General features: G+C 48.1%; 2 protein-coding genes across 2 annotated transcripts in view; one reads left to right on the top strand and one right to left on the bottom strand.

Moving 5' to 3' along the window:
• LOC144953332 (uncharacterized) overlaps window positions 1-24272 on the bottom strand; it is a 446639-nt gene that overhangs the window by 215082 nt on the left and 207285 nt on the right.
• The window catches only part of LOC144953325 (uncharacterized), a 378709-nt gene that overhangs the window by 170296 nt on the left and 184141 nt on the right, over window positions 1-24272 (top strand). Inside the window, exon 6 of the mRNA XM_078883889.1 lies at window positions 2293-2310. Coding sequence (XP_078740015.1) covers window positions 2293-2310 — 18 coding nt within the window. The remainder of the gene's footprint in view (window positions 1-2292; window positions 2311-24272) is intronic.

Genomic DNA, 24272 nt, shown 5'->3' with positions numbered 1-24272 from the left:
CTTCACTCCCTTCGCCGTTAGAGCGTGCAAGGGTTTTGCAATAGTGGCGAAGTGCTCAACGAACCGCCGATAATAAGAAGCAAACCCGATGAAACTACGCACGTCGGAAACGGACGTAGGTGTCGGCCACGAACCGACACAATCCGTCTTCGCGGGATCGGCGGAGATCCCGAAGAATCGACAATGTGACCCAAGTATCTAACCGACTTACGAAGGAGGTGACATTTGGCCGGTTTAAATTTCAGCTTAGCCGATCGCATTCGCAAGAACACCCCTCTCAATCGCTGGAGGTGTTCTTCAAACGTTTTACTGAAAACAATGACATCGTCCATATAAATCAAGCATGTATCCCACTGCAAGCCCGACAAAACCAACTCCATAAGTCGCTGAAACGTCGCTGGAGAGGAGTGAAGTCCCATGGGTAACCGGTTAAACTGGAACAGCCCCCCTGGAGTCCGAAATGCTGTCTTAGGTTTCGACTCTTCGTCGAGCGGCAACTGCCAAAACCCCGATAACAAATCAAGAGTCGAAAAATATCGCGCACCAGACAATGCATCGAGGGACTCATCCATCCTGGGGAGCGGATACGCGTCAGCCACAGAGATCTTATTCAGGCGACGGAAATCAACGCAGAATCGCAGGGACCCGTCCTGCTTCTTAACCAGCACAATAGGCGCTCCCCACGGGCTAGAGGAGGGCGAAATAATATCGGCTTCTAGCATTTCGTTAACAGCCGACTGAACGTGTTCCTTCTCCACGGGACTCAGTCGGAAGGGATTTAGCTTGACCGGCGCCGCATCGCCCGTTTCAATGTGGTGGTGCAACAAATCCGTGCACCCAATGTCATACTTATGTGTACTAAACACATCAGAGAATTCTATGAGCAACTTGCGCAGCGCACCCAACTGCGCCGCCGACAAATCGTCCGAGGCGGCGCATAGCGAATGGACCCACTCAAGGTCTTCCCTTGGCTCAACGTTCCGCGCGGGGCTCGAGCCCACCTGCGCAACCAACCCATCATCCACAGGGACCCGCGCCGCGTGAGCCAGCACGGTGCCCTGCGGAATGACAGCTGGCCGCGACCCCGCGTTCAAAACCATCACAAACGGATCCCTGTCAGCCCGCACCAAAGTGTGAGCCACCGATAAATCAAGACCCCCGACAGCCTTGTTAGAAGGACCCAACAGCATACTTTGTTCCGAAGCCTCCCTCACCCATGGTTTCCGCAACCGGAGGGGAATCAACATCTGTGAACCCGGGGGCACTTGCATGGTCTGTGTCGCCACCGCTTGTATCGTAGCGCACGCCGTCCGAATGTCAGTAGGGCTCGTCAAAAAAGAAATCCGGCGACCCGATCGATGGCAGTTCAATGCATCGTTGATCGATAAGAATTTTAATAGGCATTTTAGCCAAAAAATCAGTGCCCAAAAGACACGGAACTGCCAAAGAAGACGAAACGAAAACGGGTCCCGACAATTTGATATCTCCAATGCAAATGGACGCCCTAACCTGACCGATAATGCCCAACGATCCCCCATTAGCGGCGTAAAATGGCACATCCACTGGAAGCAGCGGACGACATTGGACTGGAAGAATATTATAAATGAGGTCCGATATAATAGTTGCCGATGCCCCCGTGTCCACTAACACCCTAATCTCGACCCCATCAATAGATCCCGTAACAACGGACGAACCCGCCGAAGCAGCCACAATTCTATGCCCCAAATCCGCCCATTCAATGTCTCCCTGGTCCCGGCCGAACCCCCCTCGCCGAACCGAATCCCCGAACCTTAACCGGCCCTCCTCCGCCGCAACGCGGCGTCCCATGTGTGCCGAATAAACAGGCCGAGCGTGTGAGGTGCCGCGACTTGCCGGGGATTGTAGAGATGACTTGGGCACTCGGTCGTCGTCCAGCCGAGCTCCCATGGCGCGCTGACGCGGAGCGCGGCACCCGGACGCCACGTGGCCCCGGAGGCCGCAATTATAGCACGTGACGAGGGTCGGAGTAGATCTTGGTTGCTCCGACTTTCGGCCCGATCGCAGAGGCGACCGGGCCCCCGGCCTCCAGTCCCCTGGTCGTCCCGTGGCGAACGCCTCCTCTCGTGGGCTGACGACTTGGGGTTCGGTGACCACCGAACCCGGGGCTGCGACGACAGCAGCGTTGCAACCAACGCCTTGTTTCCGTTGTAGGGCCTCGTGCGCTTGAATACTCGTGGCGACTCTCAAAGAAGAAATATCAATCTCGTCAGCTGTGTTGATAGGGACCCCCAGGTCCTGCGCCAACTTAAGCAGCTGCTCCAAAACCATCGCGTCTTGGCCCTCCTCGTCCATCCGAGGGAACGCAGCATCAGCAAGAGCCAGCAACGCCGTGCGATAGGCTAGCGCGGTCTCCGTGGCCGCTTTCCGTCTTGCGTAGAAATGATGGCGGCACGCCGAGGGAGGTCCGTAGACCCTGGCCAACAGACCCAGCGCATCCTTCAGCGTGGAGCGGTCCGACTTCCGTGCGGACCTGAAGGCCGCGAGCGCGTCGTCGTCCAGCAAGGCGGGCAACGCCCGCAGCGCCGTAGCATCGGACCAAGCGGCCATCTCTTGATGTGCCAAAAACCTTCTCTGAAATTGGCCCCAGTCTCCGCCTTCCGCCTTGAAGGCTGACAACGTGGGCAGACGCTGCTGAAAAATGAAGTCATCCGCCTCGTGGTTCCTCTCCGCCTCTCCGTCGGTGTGTAAGATGGCGGCTCCAGCGGCAGACGTAAAATGGCGGACCCCCTCGCGCGCTGATGACGTCGATGCGCGCGCTTGGGAACCCACCACCACGTGGCGCTCGCCGTTCCCGCCAAAAGTAGGCCCAGGCGCAATGGCGGGAATCCCTCATTCGTTTTGGCGGGAATCTGCGGGGCGACCTTGTAAAATGTCCCCCACCGTCCCCGCTCCTCCCGACGAGCTGATCTCCGCCAAGATGGACGCGGCGGCGAGCAGCAGCTCCGCCAGTCGGGAGTGCGCCTCACGAAGCACGGCCTCAATGTCCGGTCGCTCGCCCGGCGCCGTCGACGGATCCTGTAGCGTGGGCAAGTCCTCCTCCTCGCCCCCCGCCACCAGCGGCCCCGAGTCGTCCAGGTTTTCCTCGCGGTCAATCCCGTGGGTCCTACGGGTCTTCCTTGTCTCCATGCTTGGAAGCCCGTTTCACTTCTGATGCCAGATGAAGTATTGGAAAATGACGGCAGGAAACTCCTTGACGGGAACACACTTCTTTTATTAAATCTTGACTTGTAACGATACAACGCGTGGCCTCTCTTCTTCACAATGCGGTCACCATACAACGGTACAACTCGTGACCTCTTCTCTCCGCCCTACGCTTCTCTCGACTCTCGTAGATTCTGTGCTGCTGGCTCTCTGTGCCTCGTGTAGACTCCGCGCCTCGGCTACACTCTTCTCTCGTCTCGTGTAGACTCTGCGCCTCTGCTACACTCTTCACTCGTCTCGTGTAGACTTTACATCTCTCTCTGGCTACACCGTATGCATACTCGGCTCGTGTAGACCTTTCTCTCTCTCTGGCTACACCGTATGCATACTCGGCTCGTGTAGACCTTTCTCTCTCTCTGGCTACACACTATACATTACTCAGCTCGTGTAGACCTTTCTCTCTCTCTGGCTACACACTATACATTACTCAGCTCGTGTAGACCTTTCTCTCTCTCTGGCTACACACTATACATTACTCAGCTCGTGTAGACCGTTCTCTCTCTCTGGCTACACACTTATACATTACTCTCCATTACTCACCTCTCCGGGCTCTATCTCTGCACCTTCGTCTTCATTCTTAGATGGTTCCACTTCTGCCCTCTACTCCTCTGTGCATCACCTTATATATCTCTTCCTCCCGGGAGACGGAGCGGATGCGGACCTCAACGTCGGCACCGCTCCTCAGTTACCCAATCACCACGCGCTATCTCTACGATCCGTTTCCGCCCAGCGCGTGTTTCCACTCCCCGACCAATCACACCGCGCTGCCACCCGATCACTCCCTCTCAGCGCGTCACCGGCACACAGCCAATCAGCAGCACTACCCCCACCCGCGCACTGACGCCTGCTCCTCCCCGTCAGCGCGCGTCACCACACACACACCCGTACATACGCGCTGGCACACAACGTATACACCCAGCGCGTATCACCACTACACTTGTGTGCATGTATCGGGTAACATTCGCACGACCTACCGAGCCATGAGTGTGTCGTTTCTGATACTTTGTGGGTCTTGAATAAAAAAAAAAATTATTGCGTAAATATTCGCGGTCCATTCAACACATTTCACCACACTCCACTCCGGTTTTTGCGGTTAACATTATTAAAATAAAAATATGCTGACATTTTCGCACTTAGACATTCCACCACCTCTTACGTCATGCCCGTCGGTATTCACAACTTAAGACGGTGCTGGCATCTTAGCACCTGTGTTATGCCACATATGCCCTAGAAACTAGACGAGTGGAAAGATCAGAACCCGGGTGGTATGAGATAAAAGAAGCGATAGCAACTACAATTGTGCAAAACTGAGCACTTCCTCATCTGGTTAAGTTATACGAACTTGACACTTGGGTATGGTAATTCTATTTCGGAACGGGCTCCCATCAGCCGCCCAGCTACATTATTTACAAGTCTGGTCTAAAGAACATACAACCAGCATAGAAATATCCGCATTACATACCATGTTATGGTTGTAAAGAAAGCATTGCTCAACTTCAGCACGTCATGCCTGGAAATCTTTAGAATTAAATACAAACATTTCCCATATGAGTTGAATGGTTCACCTTTAACATTCCATGAGCACTGATGCCCTCCAAGTCTTGTACAAGCAAAATACATTCGTTTGGCACACGGATCAAATGAGAACGTTGTCACCAACATAGATTTAAAAAAAGACAAAGGTGTGTATTTGTAATAAAATCTCTCATCCAATCCAGACCACCAGCTCATAAGAACTGCATGTGACCATATTGTCCCTTTAGACCACCAACTTAAAAACTTTAGAAAATGTGTCCATCCCAACTGGCAGCAGTGAAACAAATACATCAGCACAGCACAGTCATCAATATTCGCTTGTGTCATATGCCTGTTGGAGCCTTATTTATTGAAAAGACGTATAACCTTCATATTTTGCTTGCAAGAGTTGTGACGTGGTGTGACGTGGTGATGATGCGGGCCCGGTTTGGAGCACGCTAATCCTGGACCCTTGATTGGCCACTCCGACAGCCACTCCGGGAGCTGCAGAGATTATTAATGCGCCAGGAAATTGGCCAGGGAATTCAAAGGCAAAAGAGTGGGAAAGAAAGGACAGAAGAAAGAGATGGCGGTTAGCGGTGAAGGTTGTGTAGAGAGGATTATTGAAGGAGGAAACTTGGGTCGAAGTTCGAGGAGATTCAAGAAGGTTAGAGAGAAAGATCTAGGACATATATAAAAGGGTGTGTGACGTGAGCACGGGCCTCTTGCCGAGATAATGAAAGAATAGACCTGTGGTGGAACGGAGCGGAAAGAAGAGTGCACGTGAAGTGTCAAAGACTGTTGGACAATAAAGTATCTCCATTGGAACCTCATTTGCCAGTAAAAAATATGATAATTGTTTTTTTACCCTTTTATCTGGCAACAAAACTGACACCTTTTTTACAAGGAGTCATGTTTGCATAGACCACAATACCTGCAGTCATAATGCAAACAAAAAACATAACTCTGCTAATATATGCACTGTCCTTGAAGTTGATTGGTCCACACCCGAGACAGCTTTCCTTAGAGCCTAGTCTCACATGGGTTGGACCAGATGACGTCAAAAGGCGCACAACTCAAAGACAATGCACCATCAGAGTATGAGTGCTCGGGGTAAGCATTTACACCATTGGAACCTCATTTGCCATCTGGTCCAACCCATGTGAGACTAGGCTCTAAGAAAAGCTGTCTCGGGTGTGGACCAATCAACTTCAAGGACAGTGCATATATTATCAGAGTTATGTTTTTTTGTTTGCATTATGGCTCCAGGTATTGTGGTCTATGCAAACATGACTCCTTGTAAAAAAGGTGTAAGTTTTGTTGCCAGATAGAAGGGTAAAAAAACAATTATAATAAAGTATCTCTCAAAGAAAAAACGTGTGGACCTCATTTACACAATATTTAATCTAGCGTTGACCTAGATGTAATGTTTAACCTTGTATTCATTTCGTGGCGCAATATCTGGCCTAGCGTTTACAGACATGTCTCACCTAACGAGCGAGATATGTTCCGTAAAAATTGTTCAGTAAGCGAAAACTAATTAAATAATCATCCTTTTCCCATTGATTCCCATGTTAAAAACTGAGATACGTTTCAGTCCCAAAACTTTTTTTGTTGAGAAATACATATAATTTTTAAATGAAGCAATAAAATGTAATACTTACCATACATAGAGAACCATAGTGATTGCCTGGCATTTATATTATTTTGAGGATAGATGTTAGTGGGTGGAGGGAGCAGCAGAGGCCATGCAGGACCGCGGGTTCAAATATCACTCGCGCACTGATGTTAGCCATGGCTGGGAATCGACCCAGGGTCGCTGGGTTCATAGTCACGTTCACAGCGTCCGTAATTAGTGTCGCCACCCACCATTTCCCTCAACCCACCCATTATAGTGCCACCATGAGGCACCTTCCCCCACACGACGAAACACGCGGGCACACAGCACAGGATAGTTGTTAAACAAACAGTTGTGGGCCACAGCGCGCACCCTGCCACCACGGGACACATTTATCAATCGGTCTCCACTCGATAAACTAACTTTTGCTCATTTTGCAAACAAATGTGTCTAAATCCAAATTGCTTGTTATCGTGAATTATCACAGGATGAACGCTCGTTCAGCAAGACACGACTGTAATTAGTGATACTGTGTTTTGGTTAAGCGTTTATTAATACAGGTGAAGTATTGGAAAATGACGGCAGGAAACTCCTTGACGGGAACACACTTCTTTTATTAAATCTTGACTTGTAACGGTACAACGCGTGGCCTCTCTTCTTCACAATGCGGTCACCATACAACGGTACAACTCGTGACCTCTTCTCTCCGCCCTACGCTTCTCTTGACTCTTGTAGATTCTGTGCTGCTGCTGGCTCTCTGTGCCTCGTGTAGACTCCGCGCCTCGGCTACCCTCTTCTCTCGTCTCGGGTAGACTCCGCGCCTCTGCTACACTCTTCACTCGTCTCGTGTAGACCTTACGCCTCTGCTACACCCTTCACTCGTCTCGTGTAGACTTTACATCTCTCTCTGGCTACACCGTATGCATACTCGGCTCGTGTAGACCTTTCTCTCTCTCTGGCTACACCGTATGCATACTCGGCTCGTGTAGACCTTTCTCTCTCTCTGGCTACACACTATACATTACTCAGCTCGTGTAGACCTTTCTCTCTCTCTGGCTACACACTATACATTACTCAGCTCGTGTAGACCTTTCTCTCTCTCTGGCTACACACTATACATTACTCAGCTCGTGTAGACCGTTCTCTCTCTCTGGCTACACACTTATACATTACTCAGCTCGTGTAGACCGTTCTCTCTCTCTGGCTACACACTTATACATTACTCTCCATTCCTCTCCTCTCCGGGCTCTATCTCTGCACATTCGTCTTCATTCCTAGATGGTTCCACTTCTGCCCTCTACTCCTCTGTGCATCACCTTATATATCTCTTCCTCCCGGGAGACGGAGCGGATGCGGACCTCAACGTCGGCACCGCTCCTCAGTTACCCAATCACCACGCGCTATTTCTACGATCCGTTTCCGCCCAGCGCGTGTTTCCACTCCCCGACCAATCACACCGCGCTGCCACCCGATCACTCCCTCTCAGCGCGTCACCGGCACACAGCCAATCAGCAGCACTACCCCCACCCGCGCACTGACGCCTGCTCCTCCCCGTCAGCGCGCGTCACCACACACACACCCGTACATACGCGCTGGCACACAACGTATACACCCAGCGCGTATCACCACTACACAGGGACAGGAAATGTGAATCAATATCAGTACATGTGTAGGGCTTGAGATAACACGCGTCACACGTTTGGTTGTGATACGGATGTGCGGCCGACAGTGAGGGCAACCGGGGACACAGGGGGCGGGGCGCCATACAGTTGTTGTTGCGCCAATTAAGGGGATGAGGTAATTAAGGGACGCCGCAGGTGTTAGGGGTAACTGAGGACACAGGCCGGTGATTGGTCGAGAGGGTAAGTGTCTGGGACCAGCGTCGGAGTGTCTACAACAACAACATCACGTGAGGCTGGGGGCCTGGGGACGAAGGGAAGAGCGGGGGATGACATAATTAAGTGGGGCTAATTGGTTCAGGGATAAAGGCAAAGAGTGTGGCGGAGAAACGGGAGTTGGTGTTGGAGTCGGAGTTGGAGTTGGTGCCTGGGACGGAGACGGAGCAGCAGAGAGTATAGATACGATAGCAGCGGACAAGAGAGTATAGATACGATAGCAGCAGACAAGAGAGTATAGATACGATAGCAGCAGACAAGAGAATACAGTATCGGATAGCAGCGGAGTAACGGACCTTGATAGAGAATCTACGACGGAGTGAGATGGCAGGGGGATAAAGAGCGATCGAGCTGGAGAGAGAGAGAGCAGAGAGGGAGGTCGCTGGAGGAGAGGAACAGAGGGAGAGCGAGCGGAGCCAGCAGAGCGAGCGAACGGAGAGACATGGAGTGATGTTGATGGGGAGTTGTGCATTGAGGAGAACGGAGAAACATGGAGTGGTGATGACGGAGGAGATGTGAACTATATGCGTTAATAAAAGAGACTAAAAAGACAAAGAAGCTGTCGCGTCAGTAGGAGTCCTACACATGTGTAGTGACTGACTCAGAGACACTAAGAGTAGGAGGCACTGTTTATTAACACGGCCTAACAGTTAACACTTGGTAACTATGGTTCCCAGTCAAGCCAGCTGCATGGTAGACTGCCTGACTGGCGACGCCGAGATGGTGAAGATGGCGACGACAGTGAAGACTCCAGCAGCACGACGGGATCCCACTCCAAACGACAGCCTCGAGGTCCCCTCCCAGGGCCCCTCTTATACCGTCAGCGTGGCCTGGCTCCACCCCCGGCCACGTCCCCTTCTGGAACCTACTAGCGGGTTCTCGATGTGCCCTTTCCGTAACCTTTCCCCTAGATCCCTCTCTGGTCGATCACGTGGCCTGCTGTCAGTCAGGGCTGTTGTATTCTGCAGATCCCCTTCCCTGCCAGCAGCAAGCGCTATGCTGCTACGTGACCGATTCTATGTCACGACACGTGTTATAGTGCCAGTGGCTGGAAGTACCTGAGAATTAGTCTCAGTACAGTGTTACAGTGTCAGTGGCATAAGGTGACTGACAATAGATAGGCGCCAGTGTAATCAGACCCCGTAATGTGTATTCACAAACAATTGCCGGATCCCCCGCGGTGAGAATTGTACACTTCCAGAAATAGCGCTGTGGCGGGGGACGGAGCGGGAGGACGTGGGAAGACACAATGATTAACAGATGCAGGTAAGCGCGCGATTGGCTGCGCCGAAATCACTGGTTCAAGCCTTTGATGTTCGGGGATAAGAATCACGAGACGGAGGGAGGTGACGACGTGGAGGAGAGGGAAGAGGGGAGGACGGTGGCTCGCCCTCCCCGTGAGGGTGACGAGATCGACGTCGAGACTCGCAATAGATCACCTGGGAGCCTATCTTCAATGCAACTTTGGTGCCATGACCGCGGAGCAACTCTGCAAAAGGTAGGCTCACTATTGGCTGCGGAAGATGACGTAATGTAACCCTGGATTTTCGAAATCCCAGGGCCTAAAAAGGGGGAACCCGAAACGGTTCAGGACTCTTCTGATCTCCAGCCGCTCGGTGACCCAGACTGACTCCCTGCCTCTTCGAGCTGCTCACAGCGTCTGTGAGACGCCAGCGAATGCTGCCACGAGACAAGCGTGAGGCATGGTTCTCTCCCATCTCCATCCCTCCGCCTCTCCCCGCGTCCATGCGACGCCGTGTGAATGGTTGCGAGGTACGTAACAGGGTGCGGTATGCCTTTTGGCGTCCTCTGGTCTAACACCGTTTGAGACGAGGCTCAAAAGAAAGCTGTCTCTGATGTGGAACAATCAGTTTCAAAGACAATGCATATATTATCAGAGTATGTTTTTTATTTGCATTTTGACCACAAGTATTGTGATTAATGCAGACATGATTCCTTGTTAAAGGTTTCAGTTTGGTGATTGAACAACTTAACACCTGTTTTGTTGCCAGATAAAAGGGGAAAACCCTATTCTCAGCACAGAGTATCGGTGCGGTGTGATTTGTGTGTGTGTGGAGCAGCTGCGTGGGTGGACGAGCGGCGAGGGTAGAGCCACAGCACGAGGGCTCATTAAATGAATCTCCTGCAGGTGCGCGCGTGTTTGCGCTGCTGCTGTAGCGTTAACCGTGGGGCATGCGCGTATTAGAATACAAACGCCAGCAGGGGCGCGCGTGATCACGCCGCCGCTGTAGCATTAGTCATATAGGCCGCTGTACGTGAGCTGTATCGTTCAGTTTCATTCCGACAAACGGGGCACTACTTTTTCTTTTGCTCAATATGTTCAACGTTAATAAAAGTATCCAAGCAAAAAGTTCTCCACGCATTATCCTGCAGTTAATGAGAAAAGTGTAATTTATGGGCGCACTATATTGACTGCGTATTGAGACATATAAAACTGTTGAGCTAAATTTTCAACCAATCAGCATCGAAAATGTAAGTAGGTCACAGCCAAAATCAAGCCAATATCACTACGCACATGTAAACATGGAGGAGGACGTAAGCAGCGCAGCTTCATCTGATAGCGGTGATCAAGCTCGATTAACACCCGTAAAGTGTATTCTTCATGTCGGAAAAGATGGTGGGAAAGGTCCGCAGCCCTTTACTGAAGTCCGATGGAAACAAATCAAGCAATGTGCGAAGGAATGGCTCAAAACGTCGGACACTACGGAGCTAGCTATTGCTAATAAACATGTTGCCCTCCTGGACAAACCGGTCTCTGATGTCCCAACAAACTACGGGTTTCACCCGGCCTGCTATCGGCGTTTTATAGACAAAAAACGCTTGACTTGTGCACTAAAGCGTCAAGATAAGACTGAACGGTTGAAAAGACTTGTAACCCCGGTTGAAAGCTCTGAAACAGTTTCGCCAAAGAGGCTGCGTTCCAAGTACAGCTTGATGAAGGTTACCCCTACCACAACAACCACTTCTTCAAAGCCATCAACAAGCCAGCACGTTCTGCCTAAATTGTGCATAATTTGCAAAATGTTTGATCGGCTTATTACAATCAACAGAAAGTACCAGCTTGACAAGTTGGTGCAGTCTGAGACAGAAAATGCAGGTATGTTTACTCACTTGAATTGAATGATATGCAATCTAATATATTGCCAACTGGGTTTATAATTTATTCTTCATATCTTTAATATAGGACTTCTTCGTGAGGCAACTCAAATGAAATCAGATGAGAGCATTCTGACACACATTCGTGGGAAAGACTGCATTGCAATCGAGGTCCGATACCACAAATCCTGCTATCGAGATTACACAAGATTTCTCAGCAAAACTGAAAAAACAGATAGGTAGGTACAAAAAAATGTTTGTTCACAAATCTGTGGGGTCACACCAATTACATTTACATATTGCGTGTGAATGCAATGTAATTCCATAATCAAATTATTTCTCTATAGAAGGTAGGGCTTTAAATATACATGTCCTATCTAATGCTCTTGGTGCCCTTCACATTTTTCTATACATACAAAAGGACCAAGACTATTTCAAATTAAATTTCAGTGACATCTGATATTCAAATTTAATTAATTACTTGTTTATTTGGTCGTGACAATGCATGTTAATTAATCTCTTACCCCCTGCCTGAACCGAGTGCATTTTTTCCATTTTGGCTTTACCCAAATCTAAAATCTTCTCAACTGGAGAGCAACAGTGTAATGCCTCAAAAAACATAGAAACCAAGGCACTCTCAGCGTAATACCTCATTTGAAAGCTATGACCTACTAAAGTGATTGTAACTTTGTTGTCACATTGTTGCCGCGTTTTTGTCACATTTTGTTGCGTTTTCGTCACGTTTTTGTGTCACCTTTTTGTGGCTTTTTGTCATGTTTTTGTCGTTTTTTGTTGCTTTTTCATTGCTTATTTTCATTGCTTTTGTCATGTTTTTGCCTTGTTTTTGTCACTTTTTTGCTGCGTTTTCATCCTGTTTTTCGTCTTTATTTTGATGCTTTTTTTAAGCTTTTATGTTTTGGGTTGCCAAACTGGAGAAAATGTGCTCGGTTCAGGTGGGGGTTAAGAGGTTAACATACATCAGACTCATGCATGTAAACACGCCACACGGATTGTATTCATGGACTAATTTGCATCTGTTTACCCGCACTCACACTCTAAAACACACAAACTCATTCATCCTAACATATTGTACATGTTTTCATTTGCCTATCAGAGAATAGTTGCTTTGCAGGTGACTCATTATGACTTTCTGAGCACGTTACTCAACTGTCCTGCAGTATCAGAGAGGCTACAAAGCATTCTGCAAAACAGTGATTGAGGATCGCCTAATCGAGAAGCAAGAAATTCTCCGGATGACGAGGCTTGTGCAGCTGTTTTGTAAGGCTATAAAAGAAGAAGAAGGATATGACGTGAGATCATGCAGGTAATAATTATACAATTGTGAAGTTTGTGTTCCCACATACATGTTGGCTATAAAAACCCAAGTTAGAACAGTGATTTATTTTCTGTGAAAATATGAATTGTTGTATTGTTTTCTTCTATGACAAATATCTCTTATACCTCGTATCTCGTGCTCCTGGTTAAATGTGAAATTGAAAAATATTTTATTCACCCACAAAAAGGTATCTCTATTTTACAGGTCCGATCTGCTGAAGCGTTTCCTACAGCGAGATTATCCACAACTACTCTTCCATAAACCTGTGAGACGGAATCTCAGCGAGATGGTGTTTTGTGAAGGACTGTCAGCTACAGACTTTATGGAGCCAAAGTCGACCTCAAGTACTGAGACTGAAAAAGATAGTGACAGTGCAGAAGATATCGGTGAACTCTCTTGTGACACTGCACCTTACACAACACATGAGGTCTACAGTTCAGACAGAAAGCATACTTTGTTCTCTGCTGGCATCATAGTGCAACAAGCTATGCGAGGTACTTCTGGTATGACAATGCCATGGCCACCACTGTCAACAGATCTGAATATTGATGCAGCAGATACCATGGTACCTGTGGAGCTGTACAATCTTATTGGCTGGTGTACTGGAGCATAAGATGAACCTATGTTTGATAAGAAAGTACAGTTGCCTGAGGATACCAACAGGAGATTACTGTCCATCTGCCAAGACATAGTATACCTGGCATCAAGTGGTAAAAAGCCTACACCTAAATCCCTTGCATTAGGACTGACCGTTAGGCACTTAACTGGCTCTTCCCAATTGTTAGATATTCTGAGCAGACTTGGACACTGTATATCAATATCAAGTACCATTGGTTTTGAGACAGCCTTAGCCGAATATCAGCTGGCTACCGGAACAGATATACCAAAGTGTATGTCAAAGCAGCATCCAACCGTTTTGGTGTGGGATAACATTGACTTTGGGGAGGAGACCCTGTCTGGACGAGGTACTACCCACCACACCAATGGTATAATGGTTCAGAGTAAAATGAAAAGCGAAGACCATAGGAGGACTGTGTTCATCAGAAAAGGTGTAAGGACACTGCAACCACAAAAGAGTGTTCTGGACCTATACATTCATACCAAGAGACAGGGCCCTCAAGAGCTAAATGTTCCTCTGCTGGAGTATAAAACTGTCCCATCTATGGAGCTGGCACAAAAACACTGATACAATCTATGTGCTGCTAAAATATAGCTGTCATGCAGTATCAGACACTTCTCTTCCAGTATGGACTGGGTTTAATTGTTCTACTCAGACTAGCTCACTGCCAAAATCTGCTCTCTACTATCTACCAGTTATAGAGGCTTCCCCTACAGAAATGACCACTGTAAACACCATACTCACTAGAAGTGTGGAAATTGCTGAACGACTAGAGTTGGAGAGTATTGTCACTGTGTATGACCAGGCTATATACGCTAAAGCGCAGCAAATAAGGTGGAAAAACCAAAATCTGATGCAGCGTATCATCCCAAGACTAGGTGAGTTCCACACAGCCATGTCCTTTATGGCAGTGATAGGCAAACGTTTCAAAGAAGCAGGACTACAGGATATGCTGATTGAATCAAATGTGGTAACTGTTGGTTCAATAAATGGAGTCATTAGTGGACATCACTACAACCGTAGCATTCGTGCACACAAACTCCTATTTGAGGCAATGCATATCTTGCGGTTGAGGTCATTTCTTCAGTCCCTTCCTGAGCAACAGCACACTCGTTACATATCAGCCATGGAAGATCTAGTACGAGAGTACAAGTCTGAGGCAGGATTTTCATCTAACTCAGTGTCTGACATTTTCAGATATGCTGTCCTGCTATGATAGATAGTACATGAGATGAACTCTGTTAATCCCACCTTTGGACTTTGGAGCTCATACATTGAAATGGTTCAACTGTTACTGAGTTTCATTAGAGCAACCAGAGACTCTGACTGGAGCCTTCACTTAGCAACAGTGAGACGTATGCTGGCATGGTATTTTGCATATGACCGCCAAAATTATGCAAGGTACCTATCAGCATATTGGGTCGAGAGGATCAATCTTCCAAAGACTCATCCACACTGCTATGAAGAAGTTACTGCAAAAGGAAACTGGACAGTACAGCGTAAGGATGCTAACAGGTTCTCATCCATAGCTTGTGACCAAGCAATAGAACAAACCTGCAACCGTGATTCAAAGACCAAAGGTGGCATAACTGGGATAACATTGAACAGAGGTGCCGTCCAGCGATGTATACTGTCTCATCCTGAACGTTCTGCAATCACAAGGCAGTGTGAAATGATGGCTGGAATGCAACATGAAGAGAGGGGTCATAAAGAGTTGGATGCAACAAGAATTGCAAAAGACAATGCCGCTGTTATATCTTTGGTTTCAGCGGTTGAGTCTATGATCAATCCCTTCCTGTCTCATTAAGATCTTGTATGTATTAGCTCTGGTGTTGTTGCTACTGTAATGCGAGCGTAAATGGGAAGGCCGGATGTGACGATCCGGAAGGGAGGAGTCAGGGTCACGTGGGAGAGAGGTTATAGAGGGGAGCCCGGAAGAGATCGGGGCGAGTCGATGGAGTGAGTAGGCGGGACCACGTTGAGTGGCCGCCGTGCCATCAGCCACGTGGCTGATGGGGCACGGGCCAGCGGGGTGGCCAGCAGAGTGTGCGGGGCACACGGGCTAGCGGAGTGGCTAGCGGAGGGTGCGGGGTCGCACGGAGTGAGGAGAGAAGAGTGTGCAGGGCACACGGGGCTAGCGGGGTGGCTAGCGGAGTGTGCGGGGTCGCACGTAGATAGCGAGGGGCCAGCAGGGAGTGCGGAGCACCCGCAGCAGCGGTGTGGCTGGCAGCGTGTGCGGAGGAGCACACGGAGGAAGCCGGGCGGACCCGGCGTGGGCGAGAGCCACACGGAGGCAGCGAGTGCGCGGGGTGCGTGAGGGACGACGCTGGTCCGAGGAGGAGGCCAGAGGGGGTGCGGAAGAGAAGAACCCAAATAAAGGACTAACGGAGACTTACATCGTGTGAAGGAGTCCTTTATTACACTACAAAGACTGGCAGAGATGATTATACAAAGTGTTTGTGATAAAGGTGAAACAGCTCTGAAAAATTTCATCCAAGATCGAGTCCAGTCATCAAAAACAGACTTCTTCTCTCCAATAAAGTCCTTGAAGCTCACTACGTTTGGGGATCAAATGAAGAAATCATCCAAGATAAAAGATGGAAATCAAGTCATTCTAAAAAATGACAGGAGACTCTTTGCACGACTGTTAGTGATAAGTCAATCCCGGTCTGTAAACTTGAAAGAGATTCTGACATATTCACTTGGCAATATCTCATCCCCGCTAGCAAGCACTGATGGGTCATTAGCCAAAACAAATAAGGCTGCTCTTCTAGCTTGTTTAGAATCAAAGATCAAGGACTGTCATGTGAACAAGACTGTTGGTGATAATGGTGCCCTACTGATAGATGGCATGGCATTGATCAGGAGTCTCAAGAATATACCAGACACATTCAGTGAGCTTGCTGATGATCATCTTCAACTTATGATTACGATGGGTAGAAAGTTCAGTTGTCCAAGGGTCGATTTTGTCATTGATCGCTACCCGACAGTGAGCATCAAAAATCCTGAACGATCAAGACGTGCTGTTGCTGGACAACAATTACTGCAAATATACAGCATCAAGCAGAAGACTCCAAGTCAGTGGAACAAGTTACTATCCAGTGGTGAAAATAAAGAAGCCTTGACAGACTTTCTCTTTGAGACATGGAGAACTGTGCCTTTACAAGCAGCTGGAAAAGACATAGCTATCTTTGTGGCACACAGAAATGTATGTCATCAACTCACTCTTAAAGATGGCATTATGTCTGTCAAAGAGGTAGAATCTTTGACTTGTGACCATGAAGAAGCTGACACGAGGCTCCTACTTCATGCAAAACATGCCTGGAGTGAACTTTATAATAAGATAATCATCCAGAGTCCTGACACTGATGTTGCTATCATTTCACTTTCAATAATGGCGAAGCTTCCCTCAGCAAAGATGTACTTTCTGACAGGAACAAAAGACAGGCAAAGAATGTTAGATCTCCAGGCTATTGGTTCTGCTTTGGGTCCTTCACTAACAGAGGCACTGATAGGACTACACACATTCACTGGCTGTGGCTCAACTAGTTCCTTTTATGGGAAAGGAAAAGAGAAACCACTAAATATAGTGTCTGGAAATGCAGAGTACATCAGTGCATTTGTTGCTCTTGGGAAGCAATTTGAAATGGACAGCACCACATTTGTGACCATAGAACGTTTTGTGTGTGAGCTGTATGGAGAAAAGGTATCAGATGTTAATTTGGCCAGATACAATAGGTTCTGTGTCCAGGCCTCTTCCGAACAGGCATTACCTCCAACAAAAGATGCACTTACAGAGCACTTCAAGCGTGCTAACTACCAAGCTGCAATCCACAGGAGAGCATTGGATCCTTTTATAAATGCTCCCAGTCCAGACGGCTTTAGATGGATTGTAAAGGATGGTGATCTCATCATATCATGGATGACTAAAGATCCAGCTCCTCAACAGATTTTGGGATCACTCCACTGTGGGTGTAAGTCTGGTACTTGTACAGGTGGAAGGTGCTCATGCCACAAGGCTGGCCTGGCCTGCACTGACCTATGTAAATGTGTTCATTGTGACAATGTGAGATTAACTGAGGATATTGTTTCATGTTAATCTGATAGTGAGGACAGTGATCTTGATATTTAGTGATGTGTATATGATAATAAAATTAATATAGGACATATATATTTAATATAAATCAATCAAAATTAAATCTTGTTTACAATAATCATTCCTGTGAATATGTACATGTAGTGCAGTTACTGCTCGTGTATGCGAATTGACAATTCACCATTAAATGTGTTGTTTTGAAAAGTGTTTTTTATATATTATATTTTGGCTTAATTCTATTTGAATTGGAACAACATAATGAGAAGTAATTGGAATGTTAATGCTACAGTAGAAGTTTTCTTGATAATCTTATGTTTACTGTGCATAGATAGCAACTTCAGGTATATCACACATTTCAAACTGGTTTATTTTGTACTTCAAGTGGTAATTCTGCATTTTTGGGTTTATATGATAAACAGGTTTGAAAGTGCAAAATTCCCTATGGTTTCCCTTTTTTTCAAAATGGGCACCTTTAGCATCATTTTTCTCAAAAACTGGAAGGTTGTGTGCGGATAACTTTTTCCTAAGGAATCTCTATATATTTCTGATGTTAAATATAAAAAAGTAGGTAGTGCCCCACTTGGTGGAACGAAACCCTATTTCTAGGCCTCTTTTAGGCTACCGACAGCGGCCTAATAGTGCGTGCACGGGTTAGGAGATAAACCGGCCGCAGAATCGCACGCGTTCGCGCTGCCACTTTAGAGCGCGTCTTAGCGCGGGTGCGGGGCAGCGATTAACCACCCGCCAGCGCGCATATTCGCTCGGCCGTTTAACGCCAGTCTTTATGTGGAAGCGGATTAGCATATCACCACCCGAAGACGATTGTGTGCATTCACGCCGCCGTGTAGCATCAGGCTTAGTGCGGGTGCCTATTAATATTTAATCACTGGCAGGGGCGTATTAACGTTGGTGTACGGGCGCGTGTGGAGTAACCTCGTGTGGCGGTGAACCAGCGCTATAGCCACGTCTCTCCAAGAGGGCGCTAGCGCGGGAGAACCGATCACCCGATCAGCGGGGATCCGGCGGCAGCTGAGCAAAGTGGTGGAGGAGGGAGTGGAGGGGGCAAACGTAGCGCCCCACCTGCCCGGCCGAGGGTGATGGGGCAACTCTGCTCAATCCGTGCTATATGCCTTCGAACCCTGAGAGCTGCCCAACGTTTTAGGTAAGTGCCCAAAACCTTAGTGCTCTATGAGCTTGCAAACCTCTACAGTTTGCTCTGCTTGTGTCGAGACCTGTAAGCTCATGACCCGTGCAGCCCTGCTCAGCCTGTCTGCGACCTCCGAGGTTATGACCTCCGCACTTGCTCGACTTGTGCTGACTGAAACCGGCGAATCTGCTCAACTCGTGTCTGAAACCTGAGCTTGCAACCTCAGCCGCCATGTGTTTAGGCCTGTGTCCAAGACTTGCTTCCTTGACAGGACACTCGAGTCTGGAGTTTCATCACAAGCTATTCGGACTGTGTTGACAAAGTACTTTCTTATGCCATCAACAGTGATCTCGTTCACATGACTTGCGTTAATTCATTGCCCTGTAACCTGTGAAACCTGTGGAAATCCTCGTGTTGTTCTTTGTAGAGGTCGTGCAGGGACATGCCAATATTGAATGCAGGGGTCAAGAAAGGGACCACACCCAGAGAAAAAATGAAAGGCATGGATAGGGAATTGGGGGAAACCCCCACAAAACAAATATTGGCATAAAGAGGAGAGGAAAAGAGGCTATATAAATAGGGAATGGATTCATTGCTCCGTTGCAAGTTTCCCCCCACGACTCACTCATTGACGCGACGGTCAATGGTACAGTGTATAATAACAAATAGTATAACATTTATATGTTTAATACAATGTACAAAGTAATATATAGTATCGTAATTGTATAGTAAACATATAGCAGTGTGATACACATTAGGGTGGGTAGAATAATACATAGTGTTATATTAAAATGTATATAGCAATACAGTATATAATTTCATTTTGGGTTTGTCTACGGCAGTATATAGTACGGTGTAGACTCGTGTGATGTAAGAGAATAAAGTTTAGATGGAAGCATATTATATAATTTTTACGACGTAGAATTGTAATGTATTACTTACTGTTAGTAACTCAGCTTATTGTTGAGTATAGTAAGTATACTGATGATGCTATGTAGGTTATACTTTAGTTGTTTATGTAGTTTATACTTTAGTCTTTTTACGTGGTTGTTTAGTAACTGCAGCTACATACTATTAACATTCCTTTCCTTTGTTAATGCTACCCCCCTTCCCCCTCCCTTTGATGCTGATAATCCTGCATAATGCACGGGCATAATATTAATTTGAAACCCCCCCGCCCACCTCCTACGCATTTTCCATATGCTAAATTCCTCTTGATATGCAAATTATTTTGTCAAGGCGCTCTTCTTCCCAACCTCCCCCCCTCCAACCCAGCTTAAATATACGCTCCACGCTTGGTGGTGTTTCATTCTTCACCTGAGGACGGCTGCTTGCGTTGTGGCCGAAACGTCGTGAGAATTATTTTATTGTGTTTTGTTTTTATTATTTTATTGCTTCCCTTCTACGTGACTTTACCGAAAGAACCAAGAAGAAGATATCAAAGGCTTAGAGGCTCCAGGAAGAAAAGGCTGTAGTCAACAACAGTTTTGTTACCTGCAAGGATCAGTGATGTCTGCCCTGCCCGACAAGTGTTTGTCTTGGTGTTGAAATGGAGGAAAACTCCCTTACCAGGTCGACTCGTTTCGACGCCAATTAATTTGCAAACGCCAGTTGTTTTATCTTTGCTTTGAATCATGCCTTGGAATTTGGCTAGCTAGATAGGTCCATGGATTGAGACAAAAACTTGTATGGTTTATTTTACATCGGATCATGACAAATTCAGATGAGGCCTAGAATATATTTTGAGAACACCAAGTTGTGACTGGACTCCATTTCGTGTTTATAGATGCCTATTTAGGTTGTCTGAGCTCATGGTTTCGGCATGATCGGAGTTTATCCTTTTTCACTTTTGGGAGGCAATAATTCCCAACCCGATCGTCACAGTGTATACCTGAGTATATGTGTAGTGACACCGTTCACACCATCTACAGCAGTGCAGTGGAAATGCAGTACCGGCCCTAGCAGGGGGCTGGCTAGGATTGCCAATCGAGGATGGATGGCACTGCACTCCACGTGCAGTGCCAGCCTCTGGAGGTTAGGGGGCAAGAGTGCCAGGAACAGTGCACAGGGGGCAATGGCACTCCTTATGAACCCGGAGGCCTAGTGACCGGAGGTACCGGCCGAGGGGCCCAAAAGAGGGGGCTGGAGTACCACGGGACCAGGACCAGGTCCCTCTTGAAGGCTCTAGAAGGGAGGCATGGCTAGGGGCGGAGTAAGCCCCAGGACTGACAATATAAGCCGGACCCCTGAACGGGTCCGGCTGCTGTTGTACACCTGAAGATCTGAAGCTATCACCCTGAAGAGAAGCCCCGAAGACAAGACCCGGACCCGAGTCGGGGTCCGGTCTCTGATAAGACTCCCTAGTTGTGTTAGGGCTCGATTAGCCCGAAGGGGCTACCTCCTTAGGTTACCTGGTGAAAGGGGCAGATACCCCTTTGTGTTAGGCCTTTTGTTATTGTTATAATAAATGTGTTGCCTCCAGAGGAGTCTCTCTCCATTTGTACCCACTACATATGTATCCGTCTTTGTACCGATGTGTGTGTACTTGTGCGTGTGTCTGTATGTATGAGTAATGAGACGACTTGCGAGACACAACTTGTAAAGGGTTTCTGATTTATTTCGTAATACTTTAAGGACCGGATCACAGAGTAGCATAAGTGCTGACTGACTTATAGCTTAGCCACCCATAAAGTGACGTCGGTGATATACAACTATATAGGTGAATGACTATATAGTGATGACAATGATGAAGACTGTATAGCCGGCCGGCTATGCAGCGACGATGACAACAAAGAGATGGCAGCGATGACAGCGACGACAGCCAGGACCCGAACCTCCGTTTGCCTTTCCCTTATATTCACCCAGCGTGGCCGAGCCCCACCCTTGGCCATGCCCCTCTTCTGGAACTCTCTCGCGGGTTCCAGGAGCTTCCAGGTCGATCCCCTCCTTGACCCTTGGCCCAGTTACGCCCCCCTTGTGGTCGCTTGCATAAGTGTCGTTCTATAACGCACCCATACACGTAGTTAGCCCCTATGACCACCAGATGGAATCCTGTCACTACATATATATGTATGTATGGTTGCAAAAACATCTGCTAGACTACATAGGTATGGAACAGCGAATGCGGGGCCCAATGTATGGGTGCCACGGTGGCAAGATGTTAATTACCTCGTCTAGTATACAGGTCGTGGGTTTGATTCTGACCCTGACGCCTGTATTTTTTCTCCGTGTCCTCTGGGTTTTCTTTCCACATTGAATGAAACCCTGGAACAATCGGCAATGGCAGGAGAAGACGGAGCCAGACACCAGCAGTCGCAGACACAAACTACGGAGGGGTGGCAGGAGGTTGCAGGACGGCTCGACCTGCTCCTTACAGCCGTTGCGCAGCTCTCACTGCAGGTGGCGGCGAGCAGGGGGGCCGGGGAGAGCGCGGAACGAGACGCAACTGCAGAGCCCGCGTGATCGCCAGCCACCATGCTTGCTGCGGCGGAGCTAGTGCCATCGTCAAACACAAATGCTGCCGCGACCACGGCGTACGCAACGCAGAAAGCGGCCGCCATTTTTCCTGCGACCGACATGACGCGGCAACTGGCCGCCATGGCAACAGTGTCCCGGGGAGCGACCACACCGGCTCCGAGGACGCAATAGAGAGCATCAAATCGGCCGCGACGGCTGCCCCCCCCCCCCCCGTCAAAGAATTCGTTGCTGTGGGCAGGGACTGGGTTGCTTTTACTCGCCGTTTTGAGGCAGCCTACCAGTCCTTAGGTTTGACGGAAGAGGAGGCTCTGCGGGTCCTGCCAATGGCCCTCGACGACGACGCTCTTGCGACATTCCGAGCCGTTCCAATCGAGTCGAGGGCTCCACTTTAACGGGCCTACAGGGAGATGGCAGCCGTCTTCGAGCCACCATCCAACACGCGGCAGAAGTTCCTGCAACGGAGGTGGGGGGAAGCTGAAACGCCCCTCGCTTACCACAGCGCTTTGATGGTGCTTGGGCAGGAGGCATATCAGCGTATGGATCTGGCTGCACTGGACTCTAACGATAGAGAAATTGCTGATGTTGGTGCAGGAGATGGGGATCGTGCTGCCTGTCATTGATGAAGAAGTGCAAACGTCCCTATTGGAGGACAGGTGCCTGCAAGCTCATGACAGCATGAACTATCGGCCTCGGGTAGTAGCCTGGGCAGGTGCGCCCCAGTTGAGCGATGTCGACGTAGCCCTCAAAGGCTTGGGACACATCCCGACAGATGTGGCTAGATCTGAAATTGCCACCATCCTTTAAAAATGCTAAGAAACCCATTAGTAACATCAGCAAGGATGAGTGCTCTGAACTCGCAAAATTTAAAAGGAGAGATGACATAGTCATTCTCTCGGCCGACAAGGGCAATGCTACTGTCATCATGGATAAAACTACATACAACAAAATTCAGGACTTTCTTAATGATGGCAGTTACACCAAAATCAACAAAGATCCTACTAACAGCCTGGCTACAAAAAACAACAATATCATTACCAGTTCGACTTCTCTAATCGAACCAGTGAAACTGCTCTCCCTAAAACCTTTTGCTGCTAGACCACCCAGATTATATGGTCTTCCTAAGATCCATAAATAAGGTACTCCACTTCGGCCCATCGTTTCCACTATCAACTCACCTACCTAAAAACTGGCCTGTTTTCTGTCTGAAACCTTGCTTCCATTCACTGGCAAAACGACCTCAGCAGTACATAACTCAGCTCACTTGGTCTCTCTAATTAAGGGCATTTCACTGTCCCCAGATTATTTTCTCGTCAGCTTTGATGTAGTTTCTCTGTTCACCAAGGTTCCTGTGTCTGACACCTTAGCAATAATTGGAGATTTAGTCCAACATGGACTGAATCCTGATGTTCCTATTCTGGTTAGGCACTGCTTTACAAATACTTACTTCACCTGGAATGGTACTTTCTAAAAACAAAATGAAGGTACCCCCATGGGTTCCCCCTTATCACCAGTGATAGCGAATGTTTTCATGGAGAAATTTGAAACAGATGCCATCCAGACATCCACCCTACATCTTTCCTTGTGCAAGAGATATGTATATGACACTTTCGTCATTTGGCCACATGGCCTTCCAGCATTGAACCAATTTCTCCACCACATTAATTCCATACACCCATCCATCAAATTCACCATGGAAGTGGAGAAGGATGGTAAGCTACCATTCCTGGATGTTATGTTTGAGAAGAGACCTGATGGCTCGTTGGGACACTTTGTCTACAGGAAAGCCACCCACACAGATTCCTATCTGAAACCTGATTCCTACCACCATCCGGCACAGAATTCCCTCATCAAAACACTACACCATAGGGCCCACTGCATTTTTGACCAACACCACCTAGCCAGTGAACTGGAACACGTACACCAGGCCCTCAAGATGAATGGGTACTCGGACCGCATTATTCGCAAACCTGTTTCTCCAACCATGGAGGCACAACGCAACAATTTGCGGTCGTTGCTACAATAATTTTCTGACATTTTTAGCAAGAGCAAATTCGACATTGGTCGTACCTCACTGCTACAGCATCACATTGATATGGGCGATGCTGCTCCTATCCGCATAACTCATTTCGATAAGGAAAATGTACAGCTGGCAGTAGAGGAAATATTGGTGGCAGATATTATCTCACCGTCAACAAAGCCCTGGGGAGCACCG

This window comes from Lampetra fluviatilis, chromosome 74 (assembly GCF_964198595.1).
Source record: "Lampetra fluviatilis chromosome 74, kcLamFluv1.1, whole genome shotgun sequence".
NCBI classification, from domain to species: Eukaryota; Metazoa; Chordata; class Hyperoartia; order Petromyzontiformes; family Petromyzontidae; genus Lampetra; species Lampetra fluviatilis.
This window is presented reverse-complemented; position numbering and strand designations above follow the sequence as displayed.